The 27,969-nt window shown below is 40.9% G+C and overlaps 2 protein-coding genes across 4 annotated transcripts in view; both read right to left on the bottom strand.

The window, feature by feature from the left end:
• Positions 1-21,181, bottom strand: part of Slc12a6 (solute carrier family 12 member 6) — an 82,233-nt gene extending 61,052 nt beyond the window's left edge. The window contains exons 1-3 of one of the 3 annotated variants that reach the window (XM_040746004.1): positions 20,620-21,181; positions 20,243-20,328; positions 19,858-20,138 (exon numbers count right to left, since the gene is read on the bottom strand). In XM_040746004.1, the coding sequence (XP_040601938.1) occupies positions 19,858-20,128 (271 nt within the window). In that variant the 5' untranslated portion in view covers positions 20,129-20,138; positions 20,243-20,328; positions 20,620-21,181. Of the gene's footprint in view, positions 1-1,201; positions 1,443-19,857 lie in introns of those variants that run through there. The other 2 variants (XM_005064779.4, XM_005064780.4) reach the window with 2 other exon arrangements.
• Positions 21,182-25,395: 4,214 nt separating this feature from the next.
• On the bottom strand, positions 25,396-26,171 carry Nop10 (NOP10 ribonucleoprotein). The gene is made up of 2 exons (XM_040746003.1): positions 26,010-26,171; positions 25,396-25,755 (listed from the first exon to the last, which is right to left on the bottom strand). Exons 1-2 carry the CDS (start codon positions 26,061-26,063, stop codon positions 25,615-25,617), a joined length of 195 nt encoding a protein of 64 aa, XP_040601937.1. The 5' UTR covers positions 26,064-26,171; the 3' UTR covers positions 25,396-25,614.
• Positions 26,172-27,969: the final 1,798 nt, after the last annotated feature.

Below are 27,969 nucleotides of genomic sequence, written 5' to 3'. Positions count from 1 at the left end.
TAGGACAGAGAAGTGAGAAATGAGATTGTTCACTTGCATTTTGTGGCATTATTGAAGATGGTAGACAACACACCAAAGGATCTGAAAGTAATACCAGCAATTCAGCAAGGGCAACTTCAAATACACCCAAGCCTGAGAGATGCTAGCTCTTCAAAGCTGAAGTCATAGAGAACCAGATTCAAGTTCAATGTAGTTTAAACTTGCTCTCACAGCTGTTCTATATAGCAAACGAAGATAACCTAGCAGGCAAAGAATTTACATAAAACATCTCTTACTGTCTCCTGATAAATGTCCTCACTAGAAGGATAGAAATAAATAAATCTCGAGTTAAAGTTTGCTAACGCCTGAGACACTATCCATAGCTGCTTGTTACAAGGAAGAACTACAGAGGAATTGTGAGTTTTCATTAAGCTTTGCTCACTTTTTAAACTTGATTTACAAGTTAAAAAAAAGGTTAAAAGTGTAACTATATTTAATACCACAGCATTAACTAAGACTTTAATTGCATGTTTAAAAATCCCAAACCACAATTCCCTGGGAAAGTATAACTGTCACCACTGAGAAGCCACAACAGAGATAAGGACATTCAGCAAATAATTTTATTAAGCCTGATGCTACACTGATCATCACTATGAACATCTATTGTACTTTTTCTTTCATTAAAGAGTTATTAGAACATTCGCTACTGATTTACTGTGTACCTAGTAAATGGAGGCAAAATTCCGAATAACAGCCAAGTTCACAAGCAAAAAGTCCACAGAACAAAACTACTGAACCATTGCTCCCTTTCCATATATTATATAAACTGCTAAGATTAAAAGGCCTCTTATCCGTCTGGTTCGAAGTCTTCTCTAGATACAATCTAAGCTGTCTGAAGGAAACTGAATTCTAAATTGTGCATAAATGACTTTTACTATCTTTTTGCTTGAAAACTCTTTTATACACTGCCACCGATTCAATTTCACCTGCTGGTAATGGACACAGAAAACTCTTTGTGGGGGAAAAAACACACCGCTTCGCGGGAAAAAGAAAAAAAAAAAAAAAGACAAGTTATCAGATATACGGCGAGTAAAGCAACTGAAAAACACGTTTTCCCTCCATCCGCACCCGTGAGCAACAGATCGAAGACTAATGGCCAAGTTACTACTTCCCTCTCAAAAACTAGTCTGTGGGTCCCCAAAGCTACAATCGCGGGACTCACCTGGCTCTTGGGGATCCTGAATCCAGGCTTTTACTTCTACTGAGCTGGGCTCGGGGGAGACGGGGCCTGCTACCCCCTCCTCTGGGTCCTCCACCTTGGTCACGGTGAAGTGCGGCATTGTTCTAACCGACCCTTGCAGTTTCTGCTATTGCTGAGTTTAAATTTCCTTCCCGTGTTTCCCAGCCTCCCTCCACACTCAGATCACAGCCTAGGGAGACAGTGGCTGGGAATCGGGAAGTACTAAGCCCACGTGATCACAGCCCCAAGGGAGTGGGGCGCTTGAAGACACGCCTTCCGCCGTGTTTATCATTCTCTTAAAAGGCTTAGGCACTCCACCCCTTGCTTATTGTTATTAACCTGTAGAACCCCAACTGTCTGGGCTGTTTCTCCCGGCGGCAGAAAGCTGAAGCCAGGGCACAGTTCATCAAGTGCTGTCCACCCTGTGTCTCCCACTTAACTTCCTTTACTTAATTTATTGCCACCTCTCTGGACTTCATCATCTCAACCTCTGCCCTTTTATTTCACAGGAGGGAGATCAGGGAATAGTTTCTTTACAAACTACCCTCTTTAATGAAGACTGGCACTATGTCAACTAAGAAAACAAAAGGTAGGCTGTTGGGTTTCCGTTGTTGCTTAAGTTCAAAGCATATGGAAAAAAAACCTCCGAAGAGATGGTGACAGGCTTTTCTCCTCCTTCGGGTGAAAACACATCTATTTAGCCAATATTTAATGACTTAATTTATAAACAACACTGCTTTAGATGCCCAGGTGCATGCAGTGACATCCAAGAAGAGAAACTTAATTTTGTTAAAAGCACAAATATGTTTCATTCAAAGACTACCACCTCTAAAGAGGACCCACCCCGTAGTCAGACCTACCTGGTACTCTGCATTGCCCTAGAAACTTTACATCAGTCTCATTAATTCCCTGCAGAAACAGATACAAAACATACCTAAAGTCATGGTACTTGTAAAAGGTGAAGACAAACTTTAAAATGCCCAAAGCCCTGTAGTAGGCAACACAGACTATATTTAAGAGGAAATGCACACATACTTAACCAAATTTTACTTCATGTGTTCCTAATAGTTCCGGTTTGCATGCTTGGCTGCACATTGTAATCACCTGGGGACCTTTTAAAATACTAATGCTTGGGTTTTATCTCAGATAGTCCTATTTAACTGCTTTGGAATAGAGCCTGGACTATTAAGACTTTCAAAAGTCCCTTCACACTGTTCTAATGTGCAAATGAGGTTTAAATAGAAGACAGCTAGAGAAGTGAAGTTTATAACCTGTGAAGTATGTGTATGACTCTTTAAAAACACCCCCACCAGTGTATGTGTGTTTATCTTTGGAGACAAAGCCGCACTATGTACCCCTGGCTATCCATGAACTCAGAGATCCACCTGCCAATTGCTCCAGTGGAGGGAATCAAGGTAGTCACCACCTCACCTGGCTATATCTATTTCTATCTTTGAAATAATTGTCAGGTGTTTATCTATACTTATAACACAGCCACTCCACTGATCTATTTGAAGGAACTTACAAGCACCATCAAACTGTCAAAGATTTCACTATTACATTCAGAGTTCAGTGTTTACTATTAATACCAGTACATTTTCCAGTTGGACCCTACCTTTCAAATCCATCTTATGAAAAGCTGAACTGTGGGTAATTTTTTATAGTCAATGAAAAGAAATAATGTTTACATGTACAGCTTCTGTGTGTATAAGACCAGGTCCTGGGACTGGAGAGATGGCTTAGCAGTTAAGGTTGTAGAGAACTCCTTTGAATCCTAGCATCTACATAAAGCAGTTCACAACTGCCTGCAACTCCAGCTCTAGAAAATCCGGTGCCTCTGATCTCATACACATACACTTGCATGCATGCGTATGCAGACAGGGGACACATACACACTCAAAAACAGATCTGAAAAAAGAAAAAAAGGCTAGATCTAAATGTTATCCTCTCACTCTCCTCCTCTCAAAAAAAAAAAAAAACAAACAAACATCCAAACATCCAACTAAACAAGTAGGAATGTGGCCGGGCGTTGGTGGTGCATGCCTTTAATCCCAGCACTTGGGAGGCAGAGGCAGGCGGATCCCTGTGAGTTCGAGGCCAACCTGGTCTACAAGAGCTAGTTCCAGGACAGCCTCCAAAGCCACAGAGAAACCCTGTCTCAAAAAACCAAAAAAAACAAAAAAAACAAAAAAAAAAAAAAAAACAAGTAGGAATGTGACAGATTCCTGTTAATCTATGATAGGAGTAATTTATTTACCAGCTTGGTGCCACAGCAGTAAGCAATTTTACAGTTCTCTTCTAGGATGAACTGTAGAAAAATTGCAGGCCATGGAAAACTGAAGGCAAAGTAGTGTTAATACATGAGTGATGTGAACAGAGAGTAATTACATAAAGAATGTGGCGGGGTGTCACAGACACCTAAAATGCAATATATGGTCACATGAAATACTACTGAAGTCTCACTGAGACTGCTAAAAGTTAGTAAGGTCAAATGTGGCAAGAATGTGCAATGAAAGAACTTCCATACACTGCTGTTGAGGCTGTTCATAGGATAGCTATGGAAAAAAGCCTGGCACTCAACCATCCCTAGGGCACTCTGCTCTCAAGCATTTATTACTAATAACCGAAGTGTGCTCCCACAAAATGTTCATATACCTAACATTCCAAAAGTGACAATACCTCAGACATACATTCACAAGAGAAAAGCATAGTCAAAGTATACTTACTGTTCAGGAGTTAAAAAATAAACAACCGATAAATACAGTATCAATGAATCTCAAAACCAGGCTAAAATGCTTTAACAGTACATATGTGAATGTAGTGCTATATAAGGTTTTAAAACAGACAAACTAGTCTATGGTACAAAAACAAAAAAAACCAAAAAAAAAACAAAAAAAAACAACAGATGAAACTAGCCTAGGTGTTTAACAACAGATGGATGGATAAAGAAAATATGGGTTTCAGGAAAATAGGTGCAGCCAGAATTCATCACATTTAGCAAAATAAACTGTGCTCGAAATGACATTGTACTTTAGCTTGTATATGGGACTTAAAGAGGAAAAGGCAGGATACCAATGGGAGGAGGAGAAAGGGGGGGGGCATGAGGAGAGAATAGGATCAAAGTACATAATATATGGCAATGAAAACGTTAGAATACAAGCTATTGTTGTGTATGATGAATTCATGCTATGGCTTTTCTAATTAGCACAATGGTTGCCTCTGGAAGGGTGGAGTGGAGATTAACTGGGCTCCCACACGCAAAACTTCCTGATTGATGATAATAGCTATCTTGTGAGGACTTAGGTATGTGCATTTGTCAAAGTTAGCCAATTTACTTGGAATGTCTGTTTGCATTTCACTGTATAAGTAGCTTACTTCAAAAGAAAAAAGAGCCTTGAGCAAATTCTAAGCTCTAATTAATAATATGCATTTCTCAAGTTTTGGGGGAAGCGAACAGATACCTCAGTTTATCCTGAAATGCAAGACCCTGGATGTGAAATACACAAAGATTTCTTAAACTCAACAATAAAAACACAAGACATGATTAAAACAAGTAATTGATGAATGGATGGGTTGTGGCAGCTCACAACTTTAATTCCAGCACTCAGGAGGCAGAGGCAGGCAGATCCCTGTGAGTTCGAGGCCAGCCTGATCAACAGAGTGACTTCTAGGACAGCCAAGATTACATAGAGAAACCCTATCTTGAAAAAAAAAAAAAAGAAAAATAAACAAATGGCTAAGAAACATTTGAAAAAGTGCTTGGTGTGAAGGATCTTTGGGAAAATACAGGTGAAAACAAAAAACACTATTGGAAAAAGTGGAGAGCAGACAGAAATACTTTCAGAGAAGTTCTGGAAGCTTTTTATAAATCTAAAACATACTTTTACCACATGACCTAGCAAATCCTCTTGGTATTTTTAAACAGGAGTATAAAAGATACATTTTTTTAAAAAACCAAGCAAGTCTATAGCAACTTTATTCACAATAGCCCAAATGGCTAACAGCCCAGGTATCTAATAAGACAAACACGTTATTTGATTCACACAGTGGACTGTTACTCAACAATGAACAGAAATAAACAGATAATTTCAACACCACAGCATTAGGTGTTATGCATATAGATAACACAAATGATACACATATTAATATGGTGAGAGGTGAAGCATTCAACTTTAAAATGCTTAAAAAGTAGATTAATGAAAGGGAAAGGTGTGGTAGTATACAGAATGAAAATTGTGAGTGTGCACTGCACAAGTCCTTCAAGTTTTTTATACATTTGAAAATTTTCATAATGAAATGTCAGGAAATACAATGGAAGATGAACTTCAGCTTCAGTTACTTGGGGTCAAGTTCCATTTCACACACAGACTGGAGAGTTGCATAAATGCTTGTTTGCGCTTTGGGTTTAGAACCTTGAGAGGGCTGTTGTGCCGGTTTGGAATATTTACACTGTCAATTTTAAAAATGTGTGGCATTTTAAAATATAAGACACTGAGGCCAGGCCAGGAGCCTGCATGCAAAAGCAGCATCTTTCATGCGTCACTCCCACAGTGTTTTCTGTATCAGACCCAAGTGTACACATTCCCTTTACTAACTATAGTAAAATGTTGTGTTTCTAACTATATCTTTAAATTGTTGGAATAGTCCTTCTTCAGAATAATGAGACTATTTGGGATAATTACTTTGAAATTATAACTTACACCATGCCACCCCATCCAATTAAGTATTTTTAGAGTGAACTCATAATTCATCATAACCAGTGTTTTGTCTGATTCAAGTATATATTACAAAAAAAAAAAGACGTTAGATGGTGAAAAGACTGGAGCAAGGGAAAGTCAGTAGAAAATTACTTTCACAAGGATTATCGAGTTGTAACACATTTTCATTATTCTATCCAATGGCAAAAATACTCAAATTTTGGGCAAATCCTATGTATTTTTATCTTGGTTCTTGGAAACTGACAGTTACACTATACATAAATACCCTAGAGCCATATGGTTTTTTATTTTTAATTTAATTTTATTTTTTGTTTTTGTTTTTTGTTTTTGACACAGGGTCTCTCTCTATGTAGCTCTGGCTGTCCTGGATTACATAGACCAGGCTGGCTTCAAACTCGAAGATTTTCCTGCCTCTGCCCCTTAATAGCTGAAATTAAAGGCATGTACCACCACGCCTAGAGTCATATGATCTTATTGCCAGTTTTTTTTATTGTGGAGGTGGGGGGATGAGGGTGGGGGTGGGGGGTTGGTCCTTGTTTTAAGACAGGGTATTAATATGTAGCCCAAGCTCGTTTGGAATGTGTGATCCTCCTACCTTGGTCTCCATGCTCATCTTGAAATAGTTTAAGTTTTTCTAGTAAGCACTCATTTAAAAGCTGGGTCCATAATGTAAGAAAACTAATAGTGAGCAGGAAGCAAAACCTCTAGATTTAATAGCCCTGCCTTTGTATGTTAAAATACAAACTGTGGCCGGGCAGTGGTGGCACATGCCTTTAATCCCAGCACTCGGGAGGCAGAGGCAGGCGGATCGCTGTGAGTTCGAGGCCGGGTTGGACCGATAGCCTCCAAAACAATACAGAGAAACCCTGTCTCGTAAAACCAAAAAAAAAATACAAACTGTGACAAATGCCATTCTGTGCACTCCTGCAGATAGGTTAAACATTTTGTAATATATTTAAATTTAAACAGCACTCACTTTAAAAATAAAATATGAAATTAAATGTGATCACTTATTCAGGTGTATTATCTTTAAAAACTGGACAAAGGGGCTGGAGAGATGGCTCTGTTGTTAAGGGCAGAGTTTGACTCCTAGCACCAACATGGAAGCTCACTACCATTTTTAATTCCAGTCTAAGGGAATCCATTGCTCTCTTCTGACCTCCATGGGCATCAGGCACACACATGGTACACAGACATACATACAAGCAAGACATCTTAAGAACGTGTGAGAAGCCGGGAGGTGGTGGCGCACGCCTTTAATCCCAGCACTCGGGAGGCAGAGGCAGGCAGATCTCTGTGAGTTCGAGGCCGGGCTGGACCGACAGCCTCCAAAACAATACAGAGAAACCTTGTCTCATAAAAACCAAAAGAAACTGAACACAGGTAAGACAGAACAGACTAGATTTCATGAGCCCCACACTGGGCAGTCTTTATCTGTATATATTTATTTGTTCACAGAATTCTCTCATTCACTTATAACCACACACCGCACAGGACAAGGGTTTATAAAGTACTATGTTCACTGGGAATGTTAAGAACAGGGAATTCTGGCCTTGAACCAGATAAAACCATCTGAACCTTTCCTAAACTCCTGCAATTCTAAGACACCATTCAAAGTACTAAATACCTGAGGTGGAACCTTTAAATTATACCCAATTGATGGCTGTGCACCTACAGTATTACTTCATTCCAAAGGGCATTTTAATGAAATGGCCAAGAGAGCAGAAAATCCTCACAAACAGTTCCAACATATGACTTCTTTGAAAATATTTATGGTAGGCTTTTCGTTTTTGTTTTTTAAGACAGGTCTTACTGTTCCAGGTAGTCTGAATGTCACTAAATAGACCAGGCTGGCCTGAACTCACAGAAATCCATCTGCTGCTACCTGCCTAATGCTAGAATTAAAGGCCTGCACAACCATACCCGGCCTTAATGTAGAGATTCTTACTGAATCATTGCAGCTATTAGTCAGCGGCCAAGTAAATTTAATTTTTTTTTCATTTTTGATTAAGGTAAATTTATTAAACACCCTGAACACCCTAAACTGTGCTCTATTTTATAATCAGTACAATCATAATATACAATATTTATCTTCCTATAGAGATGAGGTGAGGAGAAAATATGTAATATATTTCATTTTTAGGAAACCCTTTTCTAAAATGTATTTGGACACTTTCATAAACGTATGTAACATTTTGAGGATATTTCCCCTGCCCCCCTCTTTTGCTCCTCTCACTCCCACTGAGCTTTCTTTCCAGTGTGTCCCTTCTCTTTAAGTAGTCTTGTTTGCACGGGCATGGCAATTTAGTAGGAGCACAGGCAGTGTACTAATGGTTACACCACCAGAGAAAGGTGACGCCTCACCCACTTCTCCAGCAGCTGCTAGCTACCAATAACTAACTCCTCAGTTAGGCATGGGGCCTCATGAGTACCTCCTTCTACTGCTTATTTAAAATAGCAGAACTTATTTTTTAATATTTATATACTTTATGCATATAAGTGCTCTACTTACATGTATGCCTGTATGGCAGAAGAGGGCATCAGATCCCATTACAGGCTACCATGTGGTTGCTGGTAACTGGACTCCTGCAGACCTTTGAAGTGTCACCAGTGCTCTTACCCTATGGGCCATCTTTCCAGCCTCCCCAGAATTGGAGAATTTATAAAGAAGTGGAAAACTTCCCCCCAATTTTAACTTTTTACCTCACTTACCTCATAGAAAAGACTGTTACATATGTTAGAACAGACATCTTGCGGGGTTGTGTGTGTGTGTGTGTGTGTGTGTGTGTGTGTGTGTGTAAACCAGAAAAGGAAATCAAGTGTCCTCTTCATGTATCTCTGTCTTATTCTCTTCAAAGAAGGTCTCTAGCTCAACTTGAGTTCATTGTTTGTGGAAAAGCAGGCTAGCTAGTGAGCCCCAGATCTATCTGTTGCCATCTCCAGATGCTGGGATTACAGACACATGCAGCCATGCTGGGCATTTATGTGGGTGCTAGAATTTGAACTCAGATCCTCATGCTTATATAGCAATCACTCTCATCCACTAAGTTATCTTCCCAGCCTTAGAGCAGAGGGATTCTTAACCAAAATCACAGTTGAATTCAAAGACAAGCCTATTCCCGACTCCTATCCAGAAACAATGGTAGAGATACACTACTCAGATTCCTCATTGAGTATGGCTTCATTTGGATATTCAGGCACACATATGAAGGATGATTAACCACTGTTTTAGAATAGTGTTTTGCAAATTATTTCTGGTGAAGGCTATTTTTTTTTTCTGTTCAATGAGACAGGGTCTCATAGAGCCCAGCCTGGCCTCAAGTTCCCTATGTAGTGGATGAAGATGGGCCTTGGAGCCCTGCTCTTCTTGCCTTCCCCTTCCCAGGGATGTGTCCCTATGCCAAGCGGAATTTGTTACCTTTCCAGTTCATCACAAGCTAATGATTTTGTGAAGAAATAACAAAGTGAATTAATGGAAAAAAATGAAATGGAGATACACCAAATACAATTCCCAAGTTTTTAAATCATGAAATCCAACAGTCATAAGATTGCTCTATCAAGCTACTGTGCAAGCTTCTAAAATTTCAGTTTCTTACCTTACTTCCTCAGACAGGCAGTAAACAGCTCATGACCCAGCAATGTCTGCATACTCTACTCTGAGTGGCTATTTTACAGAATGTTGTAAACCTCTTACAGAAGATAATGAGCAGTTCACTACTTAAATTTAGAGTTACTGCTATTGCTGGAGCCAGTTAAGTATACTCTCATTCTCCAGTAAAAGAAGAATCTACACTTTCCCTATCTATCATATTCAGCAAACCCTTTTATCTATTTGCTACTGAGAGGCTGACTAATATCTTAAAGTATCAAATTGATGGGCTGGAAAGATGGCTCAGTGGTTAAGAGCACTTTGCAACTTTGCAAGAGTTGGTCTTGCAGAGGAATCCAATTCCAGCATCCACCTGGTGGCTCACAACCATATGTGACTCCAGTCCCAGGAGATCCATTGCCCTCTTCTGACCTCTGAAGGCTCCAGGTACATACACAAAACACTCATACACAAAATTAAATAAGTATTACAAAAATTTTAGTGTAAATGATCAAAAATTCTAAATTTTATCTCACTTAGCATACTTGTACAGAAAGTGTAAGTGAATTACTTTTGTAAAGACTAAGTATCATAGATAACTAGGACTTACTATTTAAAATTATGAAAACAGATTTTTATGAAATATTAGTAGTGGTTAATATATAATAAATTTTAGCACTGAAAGTCCAAAAGATAATAGATGAAAGGCATTCCTTCTTAGTGGATTCATACTACTGTAGAGAACAGAAGACAAAAGAGCCCTCTGGTTGAAGCCTCAAGACTCTCAAAGAATCACAAGTCTATTCTATATTACTGCAATGCCCACAACATACCAGAAATGGGAATGAAGCAGTTCAAGACACTGTGCCCTGCCCTGCAGGAGCTTGTAAGTCTTGTTAGCTAATTAGCTACATAACTGTTAGTACAATACACAATCAAACAAAGAACCAGGAGAGCATGATATGGGATGTCTTTCTGTATGCTTCGAACACATGTTGCTTTTATTTGTTGATAAATAAAGCTGTTTCACCAATGGCCAGATAAAATATAGCTAGGTGGGAAATCCAAACAAAGATACAGAGAGAAGGAAGGTGGGGTGAGGGAGACACTATGTATCTACCAAAGAAGTAACATGCAGGAGCATTACCAATAAGCCTCTTGGCAATACATAGATTAATAGAAATGGGTTCACTTATAAGAAAGAACTAGCCAGTAATACATCTGAGCTATTGGCCAAGCAATTATATTTAAGGTTAAACCTCAGAGTGTTATTTCATAAGTAGCTGCAGGAACTGAGGCATTACTAAATGGCTCTGGGAACTAAGTGCTTGGATCTTAAAGTTGTCTCTTTAATCCTTGTTATAACTTTCTGTACAGGGTTGTTGTTTCCTACAGTCAGGTATAAGTGGAATCAAGAATCACTAACCAAAAAAGTAGCTTAGAACACAGAAAACTCAGTTTCTCACTGCAGGTGTAGTACCTCATCTATGATGTTTCATTTTTCTAATATTAAATAGTTGGTAGATTAAAAATGTTTCTACTGGCAGCCAGGTGTTGGTGGCACCCACCTTTAATTCCGGCACTTGGGAGGCAGAGGTAGTCGGATCTCTGTGAATTCGAGACCAGCCTGGTCTACAAGAGCTAGTTCCAGGACAGCCTCCTAAGCCACAGAGAAACCCTGTCTTCAAAAACCAAAAACCAAAACCAAACAAAACAAAAATGTTTCTACTGATTATGAAAAGTCTATAGAACATAAACATGACACGAAACAACATATTGTTAAAACTATAAACATAGTCTTAAAATGTTAAGTAAAGAACAATGAAAACACAATCCCAAACGAGATGTCCTTGTTAATTAATAATCAACCAACCAACCGTTGTTTTGTGGTGTCAGCTGTTGATCCCAGGGCCTTGCATATGCTATGTTAGTAGTCTACAAGTGAGGGCTTCCCCAGTTCAGGACCATCCTTGTTAATTTACTTCCTACCTCAAAGAACAAATGATTTTATAATTCACTGCTTTATTAACTGTCCCTAAGCCCAAAAGTCCATTTACAAAGAGATTTACTGAGTCAGGCATGCTGGTGTTGAATGCCTGTAATCCAGGAACTCAGAAGGTTGAAGGAGGCTCCCACACTCAGGGCCAATCTGGGCTAACCAGCAAAACTGCCTCAAAAAAAAAACAAAAAAACAAAAAAAAATGAAATTTAAAATAATAATAAAGAAAAAAGATAGGAAAAAATTTACTAAGGCTTGGAATGAAATATGGACATGCATCAACTTCACAGATGGACCAATGTAAAGGGTCCATCATCAGCAGTACTACGCCATGCTGGACATGAGCATATCATTCGTGTATGAAACAATGAAATATACATTTCTAGGCCAAATTATCTTTACAAAACTTGAACTCTAGAAATCCAAAGAACATCTAGTTGTATTGCCTTCTGTTTATAGTTTTCGCTTGAACATAGGCAAAATAATGTCCCAGTGAATAAAAACTGTATTTAATACCTCTACTACATTATATGTAACTACAGTTTAATAAAACATTCTGACAGGGCCAGCCCATGTAAAGACAAAAACACTACTGCTGGAATCATACAGTACTTCTAGGCTCAGATCACTGTTTTTCAATGATCTGCATGACCTTTGCCAGGCTACTCATCTGATGCCTCAGTTTTTCTCCTAAAAAAGAAAAAGTTAATCTTACACAGGAAAAAAACAAAAACAAAAATCCTTAGTGAAAAAACGAAACAAAACTTTTTTATAGAAAAGGAAAGAATTAACCTTATGACAATAAAGAAAAATATTAATCCTAGTTTCTATTTGTGCTTAGTATACTCATTGGAATATAGCATTCTGCTAAACTAGAAAAAAATCAATCATAAGTCTTTTGTATGCAACTGGCCACTTGTGAAAATAAGTATTATTTGTAGGTTTAAATAAGGTAATAAATACAAATAATCTCAAAGGAAAATAAATTTTATCTGGATTCAGTTTCTCATAACTCCTTAAGGTGAAAACATACATGTGTATGCACAATTTCTTACTTAATCATTTTTCTTTAACTAGCAAGATGAAAAATGAATAGCTTTTCATCAAAACGAAAGCAAACTTAACTAGTAAGATGGAAGAATTAAAATGCCATTTAGCCAAAATCTTAAATCTATCAAATGATTGTAATAGCAAACAGATAAATGCTATCAACTGGCTTTTGCACACGGACTTCTCAAGGTCACTAAAAACATGACAAGGATTATCAAATACAGTAATAAAAACACAAACCAAAAGCTGCCACTGATGAATGAGGTGAGGAAACTAGAGGCTGGAATGGAGATCTTAAATAGAAAGGACTAAAAATAGGAGTAAAAAGTAAACATAAGATATCAGTGAGGTGGCAAAGGTTAAAGGCATTCATCTCAAAGCCTGACTGCCTGGGTTCAATCCCCAGGACCTACATGGTGGAAGAAGAGAATCGCCCCACCCCCAAGGTTGTCCTCAACCTCCACAAAAATGCCCCATGGTGCACACTTTTATGCCCTACCCACAAAAATAAAACCAATTCTGAAAGAAAAACTAAACTAAATGTAAAAACAATCAAATATCTGCCACTGCACAATAATTTAATATAGCTTTTGTCTTCTAGTCTTGGGCTTTTTAACTTTAAAAAGTACAAATTTTTTGAAGGATTTCTTTTTGATTGTGTGCATTTATGTGTGGATGGGAGTGTGTGTTCATGTGAATACCAGTGCCCCTGGAGGCCCAAGTCATCAGATGCTCTGAAACTAGAGATGCAAGTTCTTGTGACATGCCCGACAGGAGTGCGGAGGCCCAAACTCGGATCTTTTGAAGAGCAGTGTGTGCTTTTAACTTCTGAGCCAGCATTCCAACCTTAAAACCTGCAAATTCGACAACTTTAATCTTTTCAGTTATTCTATGATAAAAAATTCAACATTTCAGATTTTGCATACTTCTCAGATTTAATTTTTTATTACATTTTTGGGGTGTGTATGTGCTGGCAAATTTGTGTGCATATGATAGTGAAGTCAGAGGACAGCTTTTTAGGAATTGGTTTTTTTCTCCTTCCATCACAGGAATTCTGGTATTGAACTCAGATCATTAGGTTTGATGGCAGGCATCTTTACCCACTGAATCATCTTGCCAGCCACGAGATTAATTTATTTATTCTGACTTGATTATGAAATATTAAAACAAGTTTCACTACTGAATTAACAGGAGTTTAAAAATTGGAACAACAGCAGGGCATTGGTGGTGAATGCCTTTAATTCCAGCACTCAGGAGGCAGAGGCAGGCAGAGCTCTGTGGTGAGGTCTACAGGAGTTCCAGGACAGCCAGAACAGTTACACAGAGAAACCCTGTCTTGAAAAGCAAGACAAAACAAACAAACAAACAAAAATCCGAACAGCTCAGAGGGTAAAGGACCTGATGTCAAACAGGGAGAACTGAATGTGATTCCCAGCACCCATGTAGCAAGCTGAGTGTGATAGAGAATGCTTGCGATCCAAGAACTGGGGAAGCAGAGGCGAGCTGATCCTGAGGCACACTGGCTAGCCAGCCTAGTCTAATTGGTGAGCCCTAGACCTAACTGGTGATAAACCCTATTTCAAAAGCAAGAGGGCTGGTTCCAGAGAAATGATACCCAAAACTGACTTCTGGTCTACATAAGAGTGCGCGCGCACGCACGCACACACACTCTCTCTCGTAGGGTAGCAGAAAGAAACTAGTCTAAAAACAAGAAATATTAAATATGACAAATGTATACCTTAGAAGTAAGCAAAATATTTCTTATTAACCAGCCATTGAACTACTGTTCAGGCAAAGTGTTCCATGTATGTGCTTGCATATGTTATATATTATGTGGTTTTGTATTCATGTCTTCATATTTAATTAAAGATTCTATATAATACACTAAAGCACTAATTTGAGAGTATTAGTAGAAATGCTTATTTTTCCTATTCATTTGTAAAACTTACAGAACCCTATTAAAACAATATTTTGCTTAACATTTTAAAATGGGTTTTAGAATTCCAGCAATGAGCACTTCACATTTTCATATCTACTGTGAAGAGATACATACTGCCAAAAAACTAAAATGCATATAATTTGATGTATTCTCAGTTAACAAGCCTAGTAGGTGTAGACTGTGTATAAGGGCATCAGGCCAAAAGAGTCAAGGGTAGTGAGGACTGAATGTCAAGCTTGCTCTTCTCCAGTGAGGCTGAAAGCTTCCATCCATAATGGCTCCAGGTGGAAGTATACCCTGTTAGAATTTGTGCAGAGCCCTTGGTCGTCCAGAAATGTCTACTGATCACCAGGAAAAAACAGCCATGATCCAAAAGCATGCAGGGTACTATTGTCCTGACAGGTCATTGTAGGTTGCCTTAAACAGCACTCCCTCTATAATAATGGCTTTAAAACAGAAAGCATTACTTTCGTAAGACTCCTGACCTCCAGGAGGACCCTCCTTGTGCTTTTCCATCAGTAAAGGTTGATATCCAGATATATTGTATGAGAAAAGAATCTATTTTCAATAAAAAGGAAAACTTATGAGAGTCTGAAGCTAATAAACAGGCCACTGGGAGGAAAAGCATGTGGGCTTTTAGTGAGGACATAGAAGAGGACACTACAGATGGGGGATCAGAAGTTGACACAATCACTGTACCAGCTGGCATTTAATCCTTATCTACCATATTCTAGGACTGCCTCTATTATAGAAAATACTCCCTACTAAACCAACTCTTAAAATGTCAAACCTTTGTGGGAGCAGTGGGAGAGAGTGGTCCTGGGTCAAGCTGAAGGCCTGTGAGTGCTAAGCAAACTCTACCACTAAGCTGGGTTCCTGACCTCGCTTTTCCTGACAAGGGCCTATGTTGCCTAGGCTCATCTTGAACTTGTGATCTTCCTGCCTCTGCCTCCTGAGTGTACAACTCAACCGTTTAGAGTTTTTATTTATAGAATAAAAGCTAAGAAATTAGAAAATGGCTCTTCAGGTACTTTTTACAATTCCTTCTTTTGGGTGTGTGCGTGCTGGGGTGGGAAGTGAGAATTAAGAGAGCTGGAGAGAGCAAGCTAGAGCATTTCATCTTACCTGTAAGTACTCCAACAGGTAATCTTTACCTGAGGGCTTCACATGACCACAACATAAGCAGATTTAAGAAAATTAGTGATTCCTTCATGTTTATAGCATGTACTTCAAATTCCCTCAATAACTGTGATTTCCATTTGTTTTTGAGGCAGTGTCTCACTATGTTGTCCAGGCTGGTGGCCTATTTGAACGTACAAATGGTCCCTCTACCTCACTGTCCTGAGTACTGGGACTACAGGTGCACACTAGCATTCTCAGTCCCCATGATCTCAAAAGTATCTTTTTACAGTTGTTCTGGTCACTGTAGGAGTGAATCTAAACCTACACACTGTATTTGATCGACACAGCTCTTTTGAATCTGTAAAAGCTCCCCTCCTTATCACTCTTCTTCTACCCTGTGCTATTTATGTTTTAAAGAATCTGGTTATTAAATAAAATTTCCCATATTATGGATTTTGCTGATTGCTTCTGTGGTATAGAGTAGTATTAGTAAATTATCAAGTTTTACAATAAGCTGCACCAAATTTAACTGCATCTTTAGTCATCAATTACAGTCCACACATCTCACTTCTGTGAGCTGTGCTGAGAATTCTACTAGCTTTAGGGACTAAGGGACCTAAGAAGGCATTCCATAAGCAAGGAGGAGGCAGAAAGCTATGAAGTTTAATGTTGATATCCGGTATGAAGAGAAGGAGAAAAACACAATTGTAGCCTATAATCAACATATTTTGGAAGGCCAGGGAGATTGATCAGTCACAAAGTGCTAGCCAAGGAAGCGTGAGGCCTGGATCCCCAGTGCTCACATAAAAAGATGGGTGCAGCATTGTGTGACTATGGTATCAACACTGTGGAAACAGAAACAGGAACGATCCTTGGGGCTTGCTGGCTGGCCAGTCGGCCTGGCTAAACAGGTAAGCTTCAGCTTTACTGAGAGACCCTGTTTTAAAAAGTGTAGAGGAAGACATTTAATGTTACATTTGACCTCTACATGCCCATGCCTACACTTGTTCATGCGTATATACATAAACCCATAAAAATGCTTTGGATACATGATATCAAAATGTCTTTTTTAAAAATCTATCAGAGGATGCTATCAAGCAAGCTTAAAGGGTACCAAATCAATATAATAATAAGCTATCCATTTTACCTTCTTACATAATGTCACAAAAGGAGTCAAAGTAAAACATGGGACATAGTCAATAAGCATTAGCAGTATATCTAAGAAGAGCATATATACAATGAAATTCATTTGTTTTGGCTTTGGGGGGAAACAGAGAAGATGTTTACTTAAAAATTATTTTCTTAAAGTCCTTGGTGAAGCCAAGAATGGTGGTGCACCCTTTTACCACCAGCACTCAGGAGACAACCCTATGAGTTCAAGGCCAGCACAGCATGTTTACATAGTGAGTTCTAGGTCAGTTAGGACTACATAGTGAGACCTTGTCGCAAAACAAACTAACAACAAAAAAAAAGTGCTTGGTATTTTAAAACCTCGGTCCTATGAAAGCAAAGCACATCACTTTCCAAGTTTCCTACTCTGCTTTAGCCCTCACATTAGGGACTGGAAGAGATCTATTCATACCACACCACAGAACCGGGAGAGCAAGTGGAGGGGGTTGACTTTCGTATGCAATGTAGTGATTCCAAGTGTAGATAAACATTCTGTACTAGCCTTTGACATTAAAGAGAAAGCTACATGTGCCTTAACCACTCAGTGCACTTTGGTTCACCTTTCAAATGCTAGCTCAGATACGAAAGTGTTTTCCACGTATGCAGTATTAATCTTTCTCCCCTTTGAACTATGGTCAACACTTGCTTCATAACTCAGCCAGCTGAACAGACTTTTGTTTTTTTAATATTAAACCAGAATCCATAGGAATGGGATTAGGACAGAAACAATGAAAGCAATTCTCTATCTCAGGGGTTCTCAATCTTCCTAATGCTGTGACCCTTTAATATAGTTCCTCATGTTGTGGTGATCCCAACCATAAAATTATTTTCATTGCTATTTAATAACTGCAATTTTGCTGTCAGGAATTGTAATGTAAATATCTGTGTTTTCTGATGGTTTTAGGTGACAGCCTCCAGGGGTCATGACACACAGCTCTAGGTAGTTCCAATATCCATCAGAATAAGCTTCTCTGCCTCAACACTTCCCATCCATCTCCTTTCTCAGCTTATTTTTTTTTTTTTTAGCTTCTGTTGAATTTGTCTCTTTGGGTATGTCTGGAGGTTCTTCAACTCATTATTGAGTACAAAACAGAACTGACACACATTACATATACTAGGTGCAAAGACTGCCCTCAACGGGGCTGGAGAGATGGCTCAGTGGTTAAGAGCACTGGATGCTCTTCCAGAGGCCCTGAGTTCAATTCCCAGCAACCACATGGTGGCTCACAACCATCCGTAATAAGATCAGGTGCCCTCCTCTGGCATGCAGACATACATGGAGGCATAGTATTGTATTCATAATAAATAAATAAATCTTAAAAAAAAAACTGTCCTCAAGAACTTCACAGCCTGATCAGGAAAGACAAAATGTAAATAAAAACAACAAAGTAAATACTGAAGTCATGGTCTAGAGTAGAGATATGGGATGGAAGACCTGATTTTATTTACTAGAATACAGGACTGAATCAGAAAAGGTATCAGAACTCCTTCAAGGGACTTGTATAGACTGTAGTTTTGAACCGGCATTTTAACAATTTAAATGTAGTGTGATGGATTAAAGACTAAAACTATAATTTGGCAGTAATTTGGTACAGGCTGGGGATGTAGCTCAGCTGAGAGAGTGCATGAGAGGCCTTGAGTTCCATCCTCAGCATCACATAAAACTGGGTGTGGTTGAGAAGGCCTTCAATCTCAGCACTTGGGAGGCAGAGGCCGGAAGATCAGTTCAAGATCACCCTTGACCACACAGAGAGTTTACAGCCAGGCTGAGCTACATCAGATTCTGTCATAAAAATAAATAAATAGATAAGCAAACAAATAAAAAATTGGCATAGGAGAAAATTATGATTTTATTCTGAATATAACCCAGGGTAAGGGTTAGCAAGCAGTGGAAAGCAGTTAGAGCAGGAATTAACATGTAATATTGCCATAAAAGAAAAAAATGACTAGTTAAGGATTAGTGAATTCTAGAACTGTAAGCTTTACAAAGTCTATCTTGTCTAGAGACATTAAAAACAAACTTGAGGAACTAAAACTATTCTGGCTTCCGGAACACTTAAGGTCTGGAGGAACAGTATTTCCTGAGGCCGGAAATAGCAAGTCACTCTTGCTTTCACAAGTTGGTGGCCAAGGCCATGTTTTCAAACTTGAGTAGAACAGAATTGTTTGGAGTCATTAGGATCCTTAAGGGATTTTTTTTTTAATTAGAAAGATTACACTGGTCAGGATGTGGCATAAAACTAGGTGGCCGTTCTCAAACTTTTTTCTTGAGTCTGAAAGAGATACCTTATCTCTCTTTGCATCACTCTTTCCAACTAAATCAAATGAAAGCTTTTAACATAAGCCAATCTATGAAGTTCAAGGTCAAGTCTGGGAAGCAGTCAAGATGAGCAGAAGTGGCTCCTATATGTCCTGACTATGAAAACCCAATAAAACGCACAAACAGTTTGCCTAAGCTCAGCAGTGAAGTGACGTGGGATTGGGCACTAGATGCCTCTTTGCAAGTTCCATTCAACAGAATAGCATCTCCTTGAGTGAACTTAGCTACTTTAAACTCTATAAGAACATAGATTTAAAAAAAAAAAACACACACAATTTTATGGTGCACAGCTACGTCTTTGGAAGAAGTCATTAAGACGTAAGCAGAAGCTACTCCTTGCAACCTGACTCAAAAGCTGACTGTAAGAGTCAAACCCTCAAAGCTGTCTAGGAAGCACATACCCAGCCCATTAAATGTTACAGTTTAGGATTCTCTGTGTTGTAGGAGATTTAATTGTTGCTTGTCTTTAACCAAAAATAGTCAACTTTAGTTATAAGAAGACAAAAATGAGGAAATCAAAATCTGCATTTCCTTGCCTTCTTGCCAGATACATTCCCAAAGGTCAAGTGACCACTGCAGTGACCTACTATGGTCACTGTTATTCCCAGGCTCCTAAGCATCACAGAAAAGGGATCTTTAATTCCTGGTGATAATTATAAAACGAGGCAGGTAGTATTCTTACATGAACAAACCAGGGGTTGAAACACCCTGTCCTCTGGGTTTCTACTTACCCTCGGTAACATCCTGGGGGTTAGAAGTCCGGTCACTGGAAGGATCTAGGGCAACAGTTGCCAGAGAGGTAGTGGCCCCAGACAGTTCACTCATAGGCTCACTACGGCTTGTTTCTGGCACACTTTCTCGGGAGCTAAATCTTACTCTGGAACTAGATCGAGAGCTGAGGTCCGGGCTGGTGTCTGACAAACCTGGAATGTCATCAATCTTGGTTGGTGTCACCATGAACCGAACTGAAGACATCTTGGTGGTAGGTTCTGGAGGATGCATTTTTTTTCCCCTTTTCAAGAAAGAGAAAAGGAAAAGCTCACAAAAACTCTTCCTCCTACGCTAGCTACTTTTGATTGCAAAAATAGAAAACTTAAAAAAAAAACCCTCAATTACCTTGATTTACATCTCACAAAGGCCCAATTAAGAATCCTTCTACTTAGAATTCAAGCCAACTGTTTCATAAAGTGCAATACCAGTAACTGAAAAATAATTTTTGAAAAACAAAATGAGAACAAAACGATGCTAATCTTGTGTAACTTGGCTCCTTCAGAATCCTAGCTATCTCCCCTGGTCCATGGCTGAGGGCTCCATGCCATGATCTTATGGCAGCTGGTGACGCCTCTCTCTGCTCAACCCCCAGGTCCTGATGAGGTAGTTAGTCCTTTATCTGCTGAGTGTCCCACGGTTCTAGCTGAGGAAAGAGCATGCAGGCCCACCCTTATCAGGCGACTATAGCGTGGATCAGATTGCGAAAAGGTGTGCACGGCCACCTGTTGTGTATCAGGTGAATACCCCACAGGTCTGGCTGGGAGGTGTGTGCTGAGCCACCCGATGTTTCTGAGGTCGACAATCCACTTGGGTCTGGTGGGAGAGGTGCACATGCATAACGGGAAAAATACCCCCACACTACAGGATGGAGAGAAAGGCGAGCAACGAGAGGATGCCGGGGCAGAGTGGATTCCTGCCTCCCAGAGATCTCTTCCTGGCCGAGGGGCTGGAGGCGGCGGCTAGCGGATCAGGGCAGCTCCGACAGCAGCTCCGGGTCGCGGCAGGGTCGTCGCGAGTCCCCCGAGCCCACGACCGCTCGCCGTGTTTGTGCCGCGTGTGACAGGACGCGTTTTTCCCCGGGCCGACGCGGATGGCCTCTTGCCGGCTCTCCTTGGGTCTCAGCCGAGAAGACGGCCACGCAGGCTGGTCGCAGGTGCGGGATCCCGCGCCAGCTGATGCGGGTGCGCGCGCAGCTGTTGTTTACTAGCCGCTAACTGCTCCGGAGCCGCGGCGCGCGGGAGGCCCCCTCCCCGGCAGACGCCGGAGGCCGTTACGTGACCTCGCCGCCCCCCGCCCCGGGCGCGGCGGGCTGTACCCGCGCCGCCGCAGCCCTCCCCTTCCCGCCCCGCTCGTTCCTCATTCGAGGTTAACCGTCCTGAGAAGTCTGGGGAGCAGCTGGAGGGCGGCGCCGTCCCGCGGGCACCAGCAGCCCCGCCCAGAGGCTGCAGAGCCGACCGCGAGTGTGCAGCGCGCCTGCGCGGACCGGCGGCTCTCACGTGGAGCACGACGGGTACTGCAGTCCGCCTCCGTGTGTGGCGGGATGCCTTTTCCTCGTGTCACCTGTACCGCATGGACTCTGGATGTAGCTCAGAGGCCGCCAATGCCCATTTACCCTGGGACCGTAAGGGTCTTTAATTAGAGTACCTCTGGAAACCTTACCTTTCTGGCACCCAAACCTCCCATTACCACCTATTTATCTCAGATGGGGATATCCTCTTCTTCAGTGTAGGCTTCTTTCCTACCTCTTGTTCCTGCCCCCTTGAAAATCACAAGCCAGGCTTCCACTTCCATTAAAGTGAACTATTAGGCATGGAGAAGACATTGAGGTATTTGTTCTACTCCATTTCCAGTGTTTGACCTACTTTAACTGTCAACTAGATATGTTTAGTGTTTAATGCTTCAAGATGTTTAATAAATCTCAGTTCAGTAATCTTTCGTTTGAAAACTTCCTGTAGGTTTGACCAAATGCGGAAACTAGCTGGAGTGTTGCAGGGGTCCTCGGTTTCTCGTATTTGCAAAGAGTTAAGTCAGCATATGGATCAGGGGTTAGAAAAGACCCTGGTTCGGTTCCCACTTCTCACATGATTTGACTCATAACTGCATGCAACTTCAGTTCTAGGGGATCGGACCTCTGAAGACAAGGTACAGAAGTAGCACACTTACTCACATATAAAGGATTTATATTTTAAAAGAATTAAAGTCATGGATCAGAATCATCTTAATGCCTGTGTCTGGAAATTCCGATTGATCAAATGACAATTCCCAGTCTAGTTAAAAGCCGGGGAATAGCCAGGCGGTGGTGGCACTAGATAGAGTGCCACCTAACATTTACAAAGCCATTCAGAAGATCAGATTGGGTGGTAATTCCAGCTCTTGCGAGGTAAAGGCAGGTCAGAAACTGGAAGTCATCCTCTGCTACATAGAATTTGAGGACACCCTGTGCTCCATGAATCCTGATTTCACTTTGTCTCCAAAGATCAAAAAAGCTTTTGGCCAACAAAGGAGCATCGTTGCCACACCTGCAGATCAGGGTTCAGTCCCTGGGACCCATATGTAGGACTCACATACATGTACATGCCCCCCAAAAGAAGTGTGCTTTTCAATAAACATTCAAGTTTTTTCACCCCCACCCCCATGATGATAGAATCCAGAGCTTTCGAATGCCAAATTCTCTATCACAGGGCTAATAGTTTTACATTTTAATCGGAATTTCATTTTATTTCTGAGAGTTTCTCTGTGTAGCTTTGGAGCCTGTCCTGGAACTCGATCTGTATACCAGGCTGGCCTCAAACTCAAGAGAACTGCCTGCCTTTGACTCCCAAGTGCAGATCTGAGTTCAAGGCCAGCCTGGTCTACATACTGCAATCCAAGGCAGCCAGTGCTACATAAATAATAAAAACAGAGAGAGGAAGGAAAGAAAAAACAACCAGGGTTGGTAGAATGCTCACCTAGCATACAAATCCTAGGTTCAATCCCCACCATAAACTAGGGGTGGTAATGTACACCTGTTACTCCAGAACTCAAAATGTAGTGGGAGATAGGGGTGCTCTTCCAGAGTTCTATCCCCAGCAGCCACATAAAGGCTAGCTCTAGTCTAGCTCATTGTCTAGCTCTAGTCTCAGGGGATGACACCCTCTTCTGGCCTCGGTGGGTACTAGCACACATATGCCTAGACATGTAGGTAAAATACATAAGCACATTATTTTTGAAAATCTAAAGAGCAAATTTGGAGTGCTTGATGCTCTTGCTGAAGACCCAAGTTGAGCTCCAGCACCTACATGGTGGCTCAAAACCATCCATAACTCCAGGTCTAGGGGACCCAACACTGTCTTCTGTCCTCTGAAGGTACCAGGCAAGCATGTGGATGCACACATGAAGGCAGCTATCACAGTGGGAGGACTAAAAGTTCCCAGTCATCCCGAACCACAAAGCAAATTTGAGACTAACTCAGAATAGAGAGACCATCTCAGAAACCAAAACAAATGCAATAACCGCCCCAAGCCCCAGAAAATTCCAGCTGTTCATTTTTCTAAATGTTTGCAGAGTTGCTTGTTGTTTTTGTGTTTTGTTTTTTGAGACAGGGTTTCTCTATATTGTTTTGGAGGCTGTCCTGTAGACCAGGCTGGCCTCGAACTCACAGAGATCTGTCTGCCTCTGCCTCCGGAGTGCTGGGATTAAAGGCGTGTGCCACCAACCTCTGGAGTTGTTTTGGTTTTTTGAGACAGAGTTTCTCTGTGTAGCCTTGGCTATACTGGAACTAACTCACTTTGTAGACCAGACTAAGTCACAAACTCAAGAGATGGTGGTTTGCAGAGTTTTTAACATTTCTATATCCTTAGTAGGATATGATTCATTCCTTAAAATCTCTCACATTGTGTTTTTGAATGGGCTAAGAAATAAAATTACTTGAAAGGAAAAAGAAACAAACATATATAACTGTATCTGATTTTAGCAGACCTACTACTTAATTGAAAGTTACCTGTCTTCTGTTAAGGTACATACATCAAATGATTTTTTTTCTTTCAACACCAACAGTCAAGAGGAATCCTGAACTTTTCTACCTCTGCAAGGTTGCAGAACATAATCTCTATGAAGTTTAAAATTAGTGGTATTGAGGCTGGAGATTACGCAGCAGAGGACCCAGGTTCTGTTCTGAGCACCCACATGACCAATGGAAGCAATCCCCAGTTCCAGTTTCAGGGGATCCAATGCCCTTTGTCTCTGTGGACACCAGAAACAAACATGGCACACATACATACATGCAGGCAAAACACACATACATATAAAATAAATACTTCTTTTAAAAAATTAGTAGCAGTAAGCATCAATACATTCAGATCCAGTGTCACAATCCAGGAATGAGACTGATAACTGGTTAACTTGACAAGGAAAGAAGAGGCCAACTAGCATTTCTTGAATGCCTGAATACAGTATTTTACTTCACCGTCATTCTAATATGAAATTAATTAAAAATCACTTAAATTAGCCAAGCATGGTAGCATACATCTTTGATCCCAGCCCTTGGGAGGCAGAGGCAGGCAGATGGAGGCCAGCCTGGTCTAAAGACTGAGTTCCAAGACAGTCAAAGCTACACAGAGAAAAGCTTGTCTTGAAAAAACAAAAATCAAAATAAACAAACAAACACTCAGGTTGCAGGGCGTGGTGGTTCGCATCTTTAATCCCAGTACTTAGGAGCAGGGTGGTGGTGGTGCACGCCTTTACTCCAGCACTTGCAAGGCAGAGCAGAGGCAGGCAGATCTACAGAGTTCCAGAACAGCCAGAGCTACAGAGAAACTCTATCTCAAAAGAGAGAGAGAGAGAGAGATCACTTTTGCTGTTCCCACTGCAGTGGTGAAAGTCCTTAAGCTTCTAATTCATATATATATATATATATATATATATATATATACACACATACACACACACACACATTACAACTCTAGACTGGAAAACAACAAAAATCCTTTCATGAATTTCTCACACCTCTTCAAAATTAAGATCTTTGGGGCATGACACATAGCTGCTGGCTGAAAGAGAATACAGATGTAACAGATGTAGGGTTATTATATGTAAGCTGACTAGAGAGAAAAGTGTGGGTAGATTTCCAGGACAGCAAGTTTGGTCAATGACATTCCCACTTATGACAGCTGAACAAACAACTGTATGATTATTAGGATGCTTCACCTCTACACCCTTAAAATTGAGGAAAAAAAAAAACAAGTTGAGTGCCTTTACTCCTTAAAGAGGGGATAACAGTACCAGTTTCCTAACTTCCAATTGTTATTTAAAGGGGCCACAATTTATTTCAGGGACTGGAGTATGTTTTCAGCTGACCTTTGTAGGAATCTTTCTCAGCCTTTCTTCCCCCAAACCCTAATACTCATGGCGCAGTGCTACTTCAAAAGTGAGGGCTTAACATTGCTCTCAAGTGGCCTTGTACTAGTAACAGTACTGCACCCCACCCCAAATCTTTCCCTCCAATCACACACAAAATGAACTTTCAAGTCATTGTCTCTTTAATAACCTGGCAGTAATTCAAAGCATAAAAAAAAAGTTAAGACTGTTCATTTTACGGGCGATGCCCATCACGACAGACTCAATCACGTAGTAACATAGGATTCCAAACAGCATGGGAAGGCTTCACTGCTCACGGGACTGACGCGTTTGGTTACTGATAATCGATCTGGGGGCGGGAAGCACATGAAATCAACGAACCCTCAGAGAACAGGACGCGGTTGCTGGGTCATGAGCACCTTGAAGCGTCTCTTGATGGTGATTCGGTGTCTTGAGTATTTGTCGTCAGGGGAGAACCGAGCAGGATGGGCAGAGCAAGTCTGTTGTCCCATGGGGTCAAATTTCTGCTCAAGGAAAAAAAGAAAATGATCTCAATGTGAGTGGTGTGATAGCACGGGAACGACAAGAAAATGGGAAAGCTGAAGCCAGGAGACGCGGTGGTCAGAACAAGAAGCCGTGCAATGCCCAAATCTACCTACCACGTTTCGGCTCGGACGTGGCTCGCAGCACCGGGCTGCGCAGGCCGGCGGCCGGTTCCCACTGCTCCTCCCACCTAAATTTCTCGCCCTCCCGACTTACAGCTGTTTTCTCCCCTTACCTTCAACGTATAGACGCGATCGCCCTGCTCGTTGAGGTAATACTGGAGAAACATGACCGCAACTCAGCAGGGAGATGCCGACCAGTCCGCAGCCAGCCGCGTTTGCCTGGAGTCTACCGTCTCAATCGTGCTCGCCAACATCCTTCCCGCCCGACCGGAAGCCGCTATAAGGCATGCCGGGAAATGTAGTCCATTTCTCCAGTCATAGCCAGTTGACCAGAAGGGGGCATAGTAGAGCAGGACGTGGCCTTGGTCTCAAAGTAGTTACAACCTTGCAAAGTGAAGAGCCATGGAATTGCCCACTGTGTGCCAGGCACTGCCAGACGTTAGGAGGTAGGGATGGGTGTGGGTTAAATGCTGATGCATCCAGTCCTATCTTTACTCTCAAATTGCACACCCATTTCAGAGACATTAGTTTTGTAGTTCCTGGAGAAACAAGGACTCCAGGATTCTCAACCTCCTATATCCTAGGGAAGATGTAAGATTTTTTTCAGACCCCCCCCACTTTTACATCCGGTTCCCCGCCCCACTTCAAAGTATTGGCGGTAAAGAGTGCATGATGGGTATTCGATATTATGCAAAGCGAAAAGAACGTAAAGGTTTTCTTATGAATCTGGTGAATTTTGTTTTAGAGGCCGAACCAAGATTCAAACTCAGGACTTGACCACAAATTCAGCTCTTTCTTACATGGTGAGTAGCAAATCATATCACAATAAGGTGTCTTGGATTATTTCCAGTTTTTCAACGATGAAAAGTCTTATAAGAGCCTAGTATTTAAAAAATTAAAATTAAAACCAAGATATTGTAAACTGATCATTGTAGTACTATTTATAGTGACAAAATACTGTAGTATATTAAATTTATATCCAAAAAACCTTAGTTTTTTTTTTTAAGTGATGGATATAGTTGGTTTACTTGTCGTTGCATAAGATACATTCAAAAAACCCGGGAGTTTAACACGGGCTTGTAACCCCAGAAGCCCGGAGGCTGAGGCGGAAGGATCTCCAGCAAACAGTAGGTTCAAGGCCGGTGTGGGCAGTATTCCGAGCAGTAAGACCCTGCTTTAAACTGAGAAACAAAAAGTCAAATGGCATGCGTGCGTGCGTGCGTGCGTGTGTGTGTGTGTGTGTGTGTGTGTGTGTGTGCGTGCGTGCATATGTGTGTGTGTCACGTGTACGCGTGCACGAGATTTTGCTAGGGGCGGGAATGTACTAGAAACAGTTAATATTGCCATCTTCTGGCATGGAGGAGGACTTGGTTACAGGGAAATGAATGGAAGGAGCGCTTGCTGCTGCGTATTTTATTTTGCATAGCCTGAATTTTTTGTTTGTTTTGTGTGGTTTTTGTTGTAGTCGACTGTTTAACACACACACACACACACATACACACACACACACACATACACACACACACTGAATAGTAGTCGTTTTCATCATCCCATATCCTTTTATCCCCCTTTTTTCCCTTTTCTTAGTTTGACTTTTCAGCTATGCTAATATATTAATTTAATATAATTAATTTAATAACTTCAAAAGGTAATTTAGTGAAAAACCTTATGGTAATTTTAAGGCACCAGCTGTGGCTCAGGACTTTAATTTATGTACTCACGAGGCTGAGACAAGAAGGTCTTAGGTTTGAGCCTAGGCTGCATAGCCAGACTCTTGTCTCAAAAAACAAAAAAAGGGACTGGAGAGATGGGCTCAGTGGTTAAGAATGCTTGATGCTCCTGCAGAGGATCCAGGTTCAGTTCCCAGCACCCATGTGACAACTCACAACTGGCTGCAACTCTCCAGTTCCAGAAACCCTGACTCCCTCTTCTGGCTTCTGAGGGCACCAGGCATGCACCCAGCTGCACAGTCATACATTCAGACAAATATTCATAAACACAAAATAAAACTACATAAACCTTTCTTTTTTAAAAAGGTAGAGGTCTTTAATCCCAGTACCCAGGAGCTAGAGG

The sequence above is a fragment of the Mesocricetus auratus genome, unplaced genomic scaffold (genome assembly GCF_017639785.1).
Source record: "Mesocricetus auratus isolate SY011 unplaced genomic scaffold, BCM_Maur_2.0 Super-Scaffold_100004, whole genome shotgun sequence".
Lineage (NCBI taxonomy): Eukaryota > Metazoa > Chordata > Mammalia > Rodentia > Cricetidae > Mesocricetus > Mesocricetus auratus.
Note: the sequence above shows the minus strand (reverse complement) of the source record. Positions and strands in the feature narration are given on the sequence as shown.

Excerpts from the sequence above, each read along its gene's own strand:
- Nop10 (XM_040746003.1), bottom strand. The coding sequence starts at position 26,063 with ATGTTTCTCCAGTATTACCTCAACGAGCAGGGCGATCGCGTCTATACG. Across the intron at positions 25,756-26,009 it reads ATCGCGTCTATACGTTGAAG|AAATTTGACCCCATGGGACA; the intron begins GTAAGGGGAGAA and ends TTCCTTGAGCAG.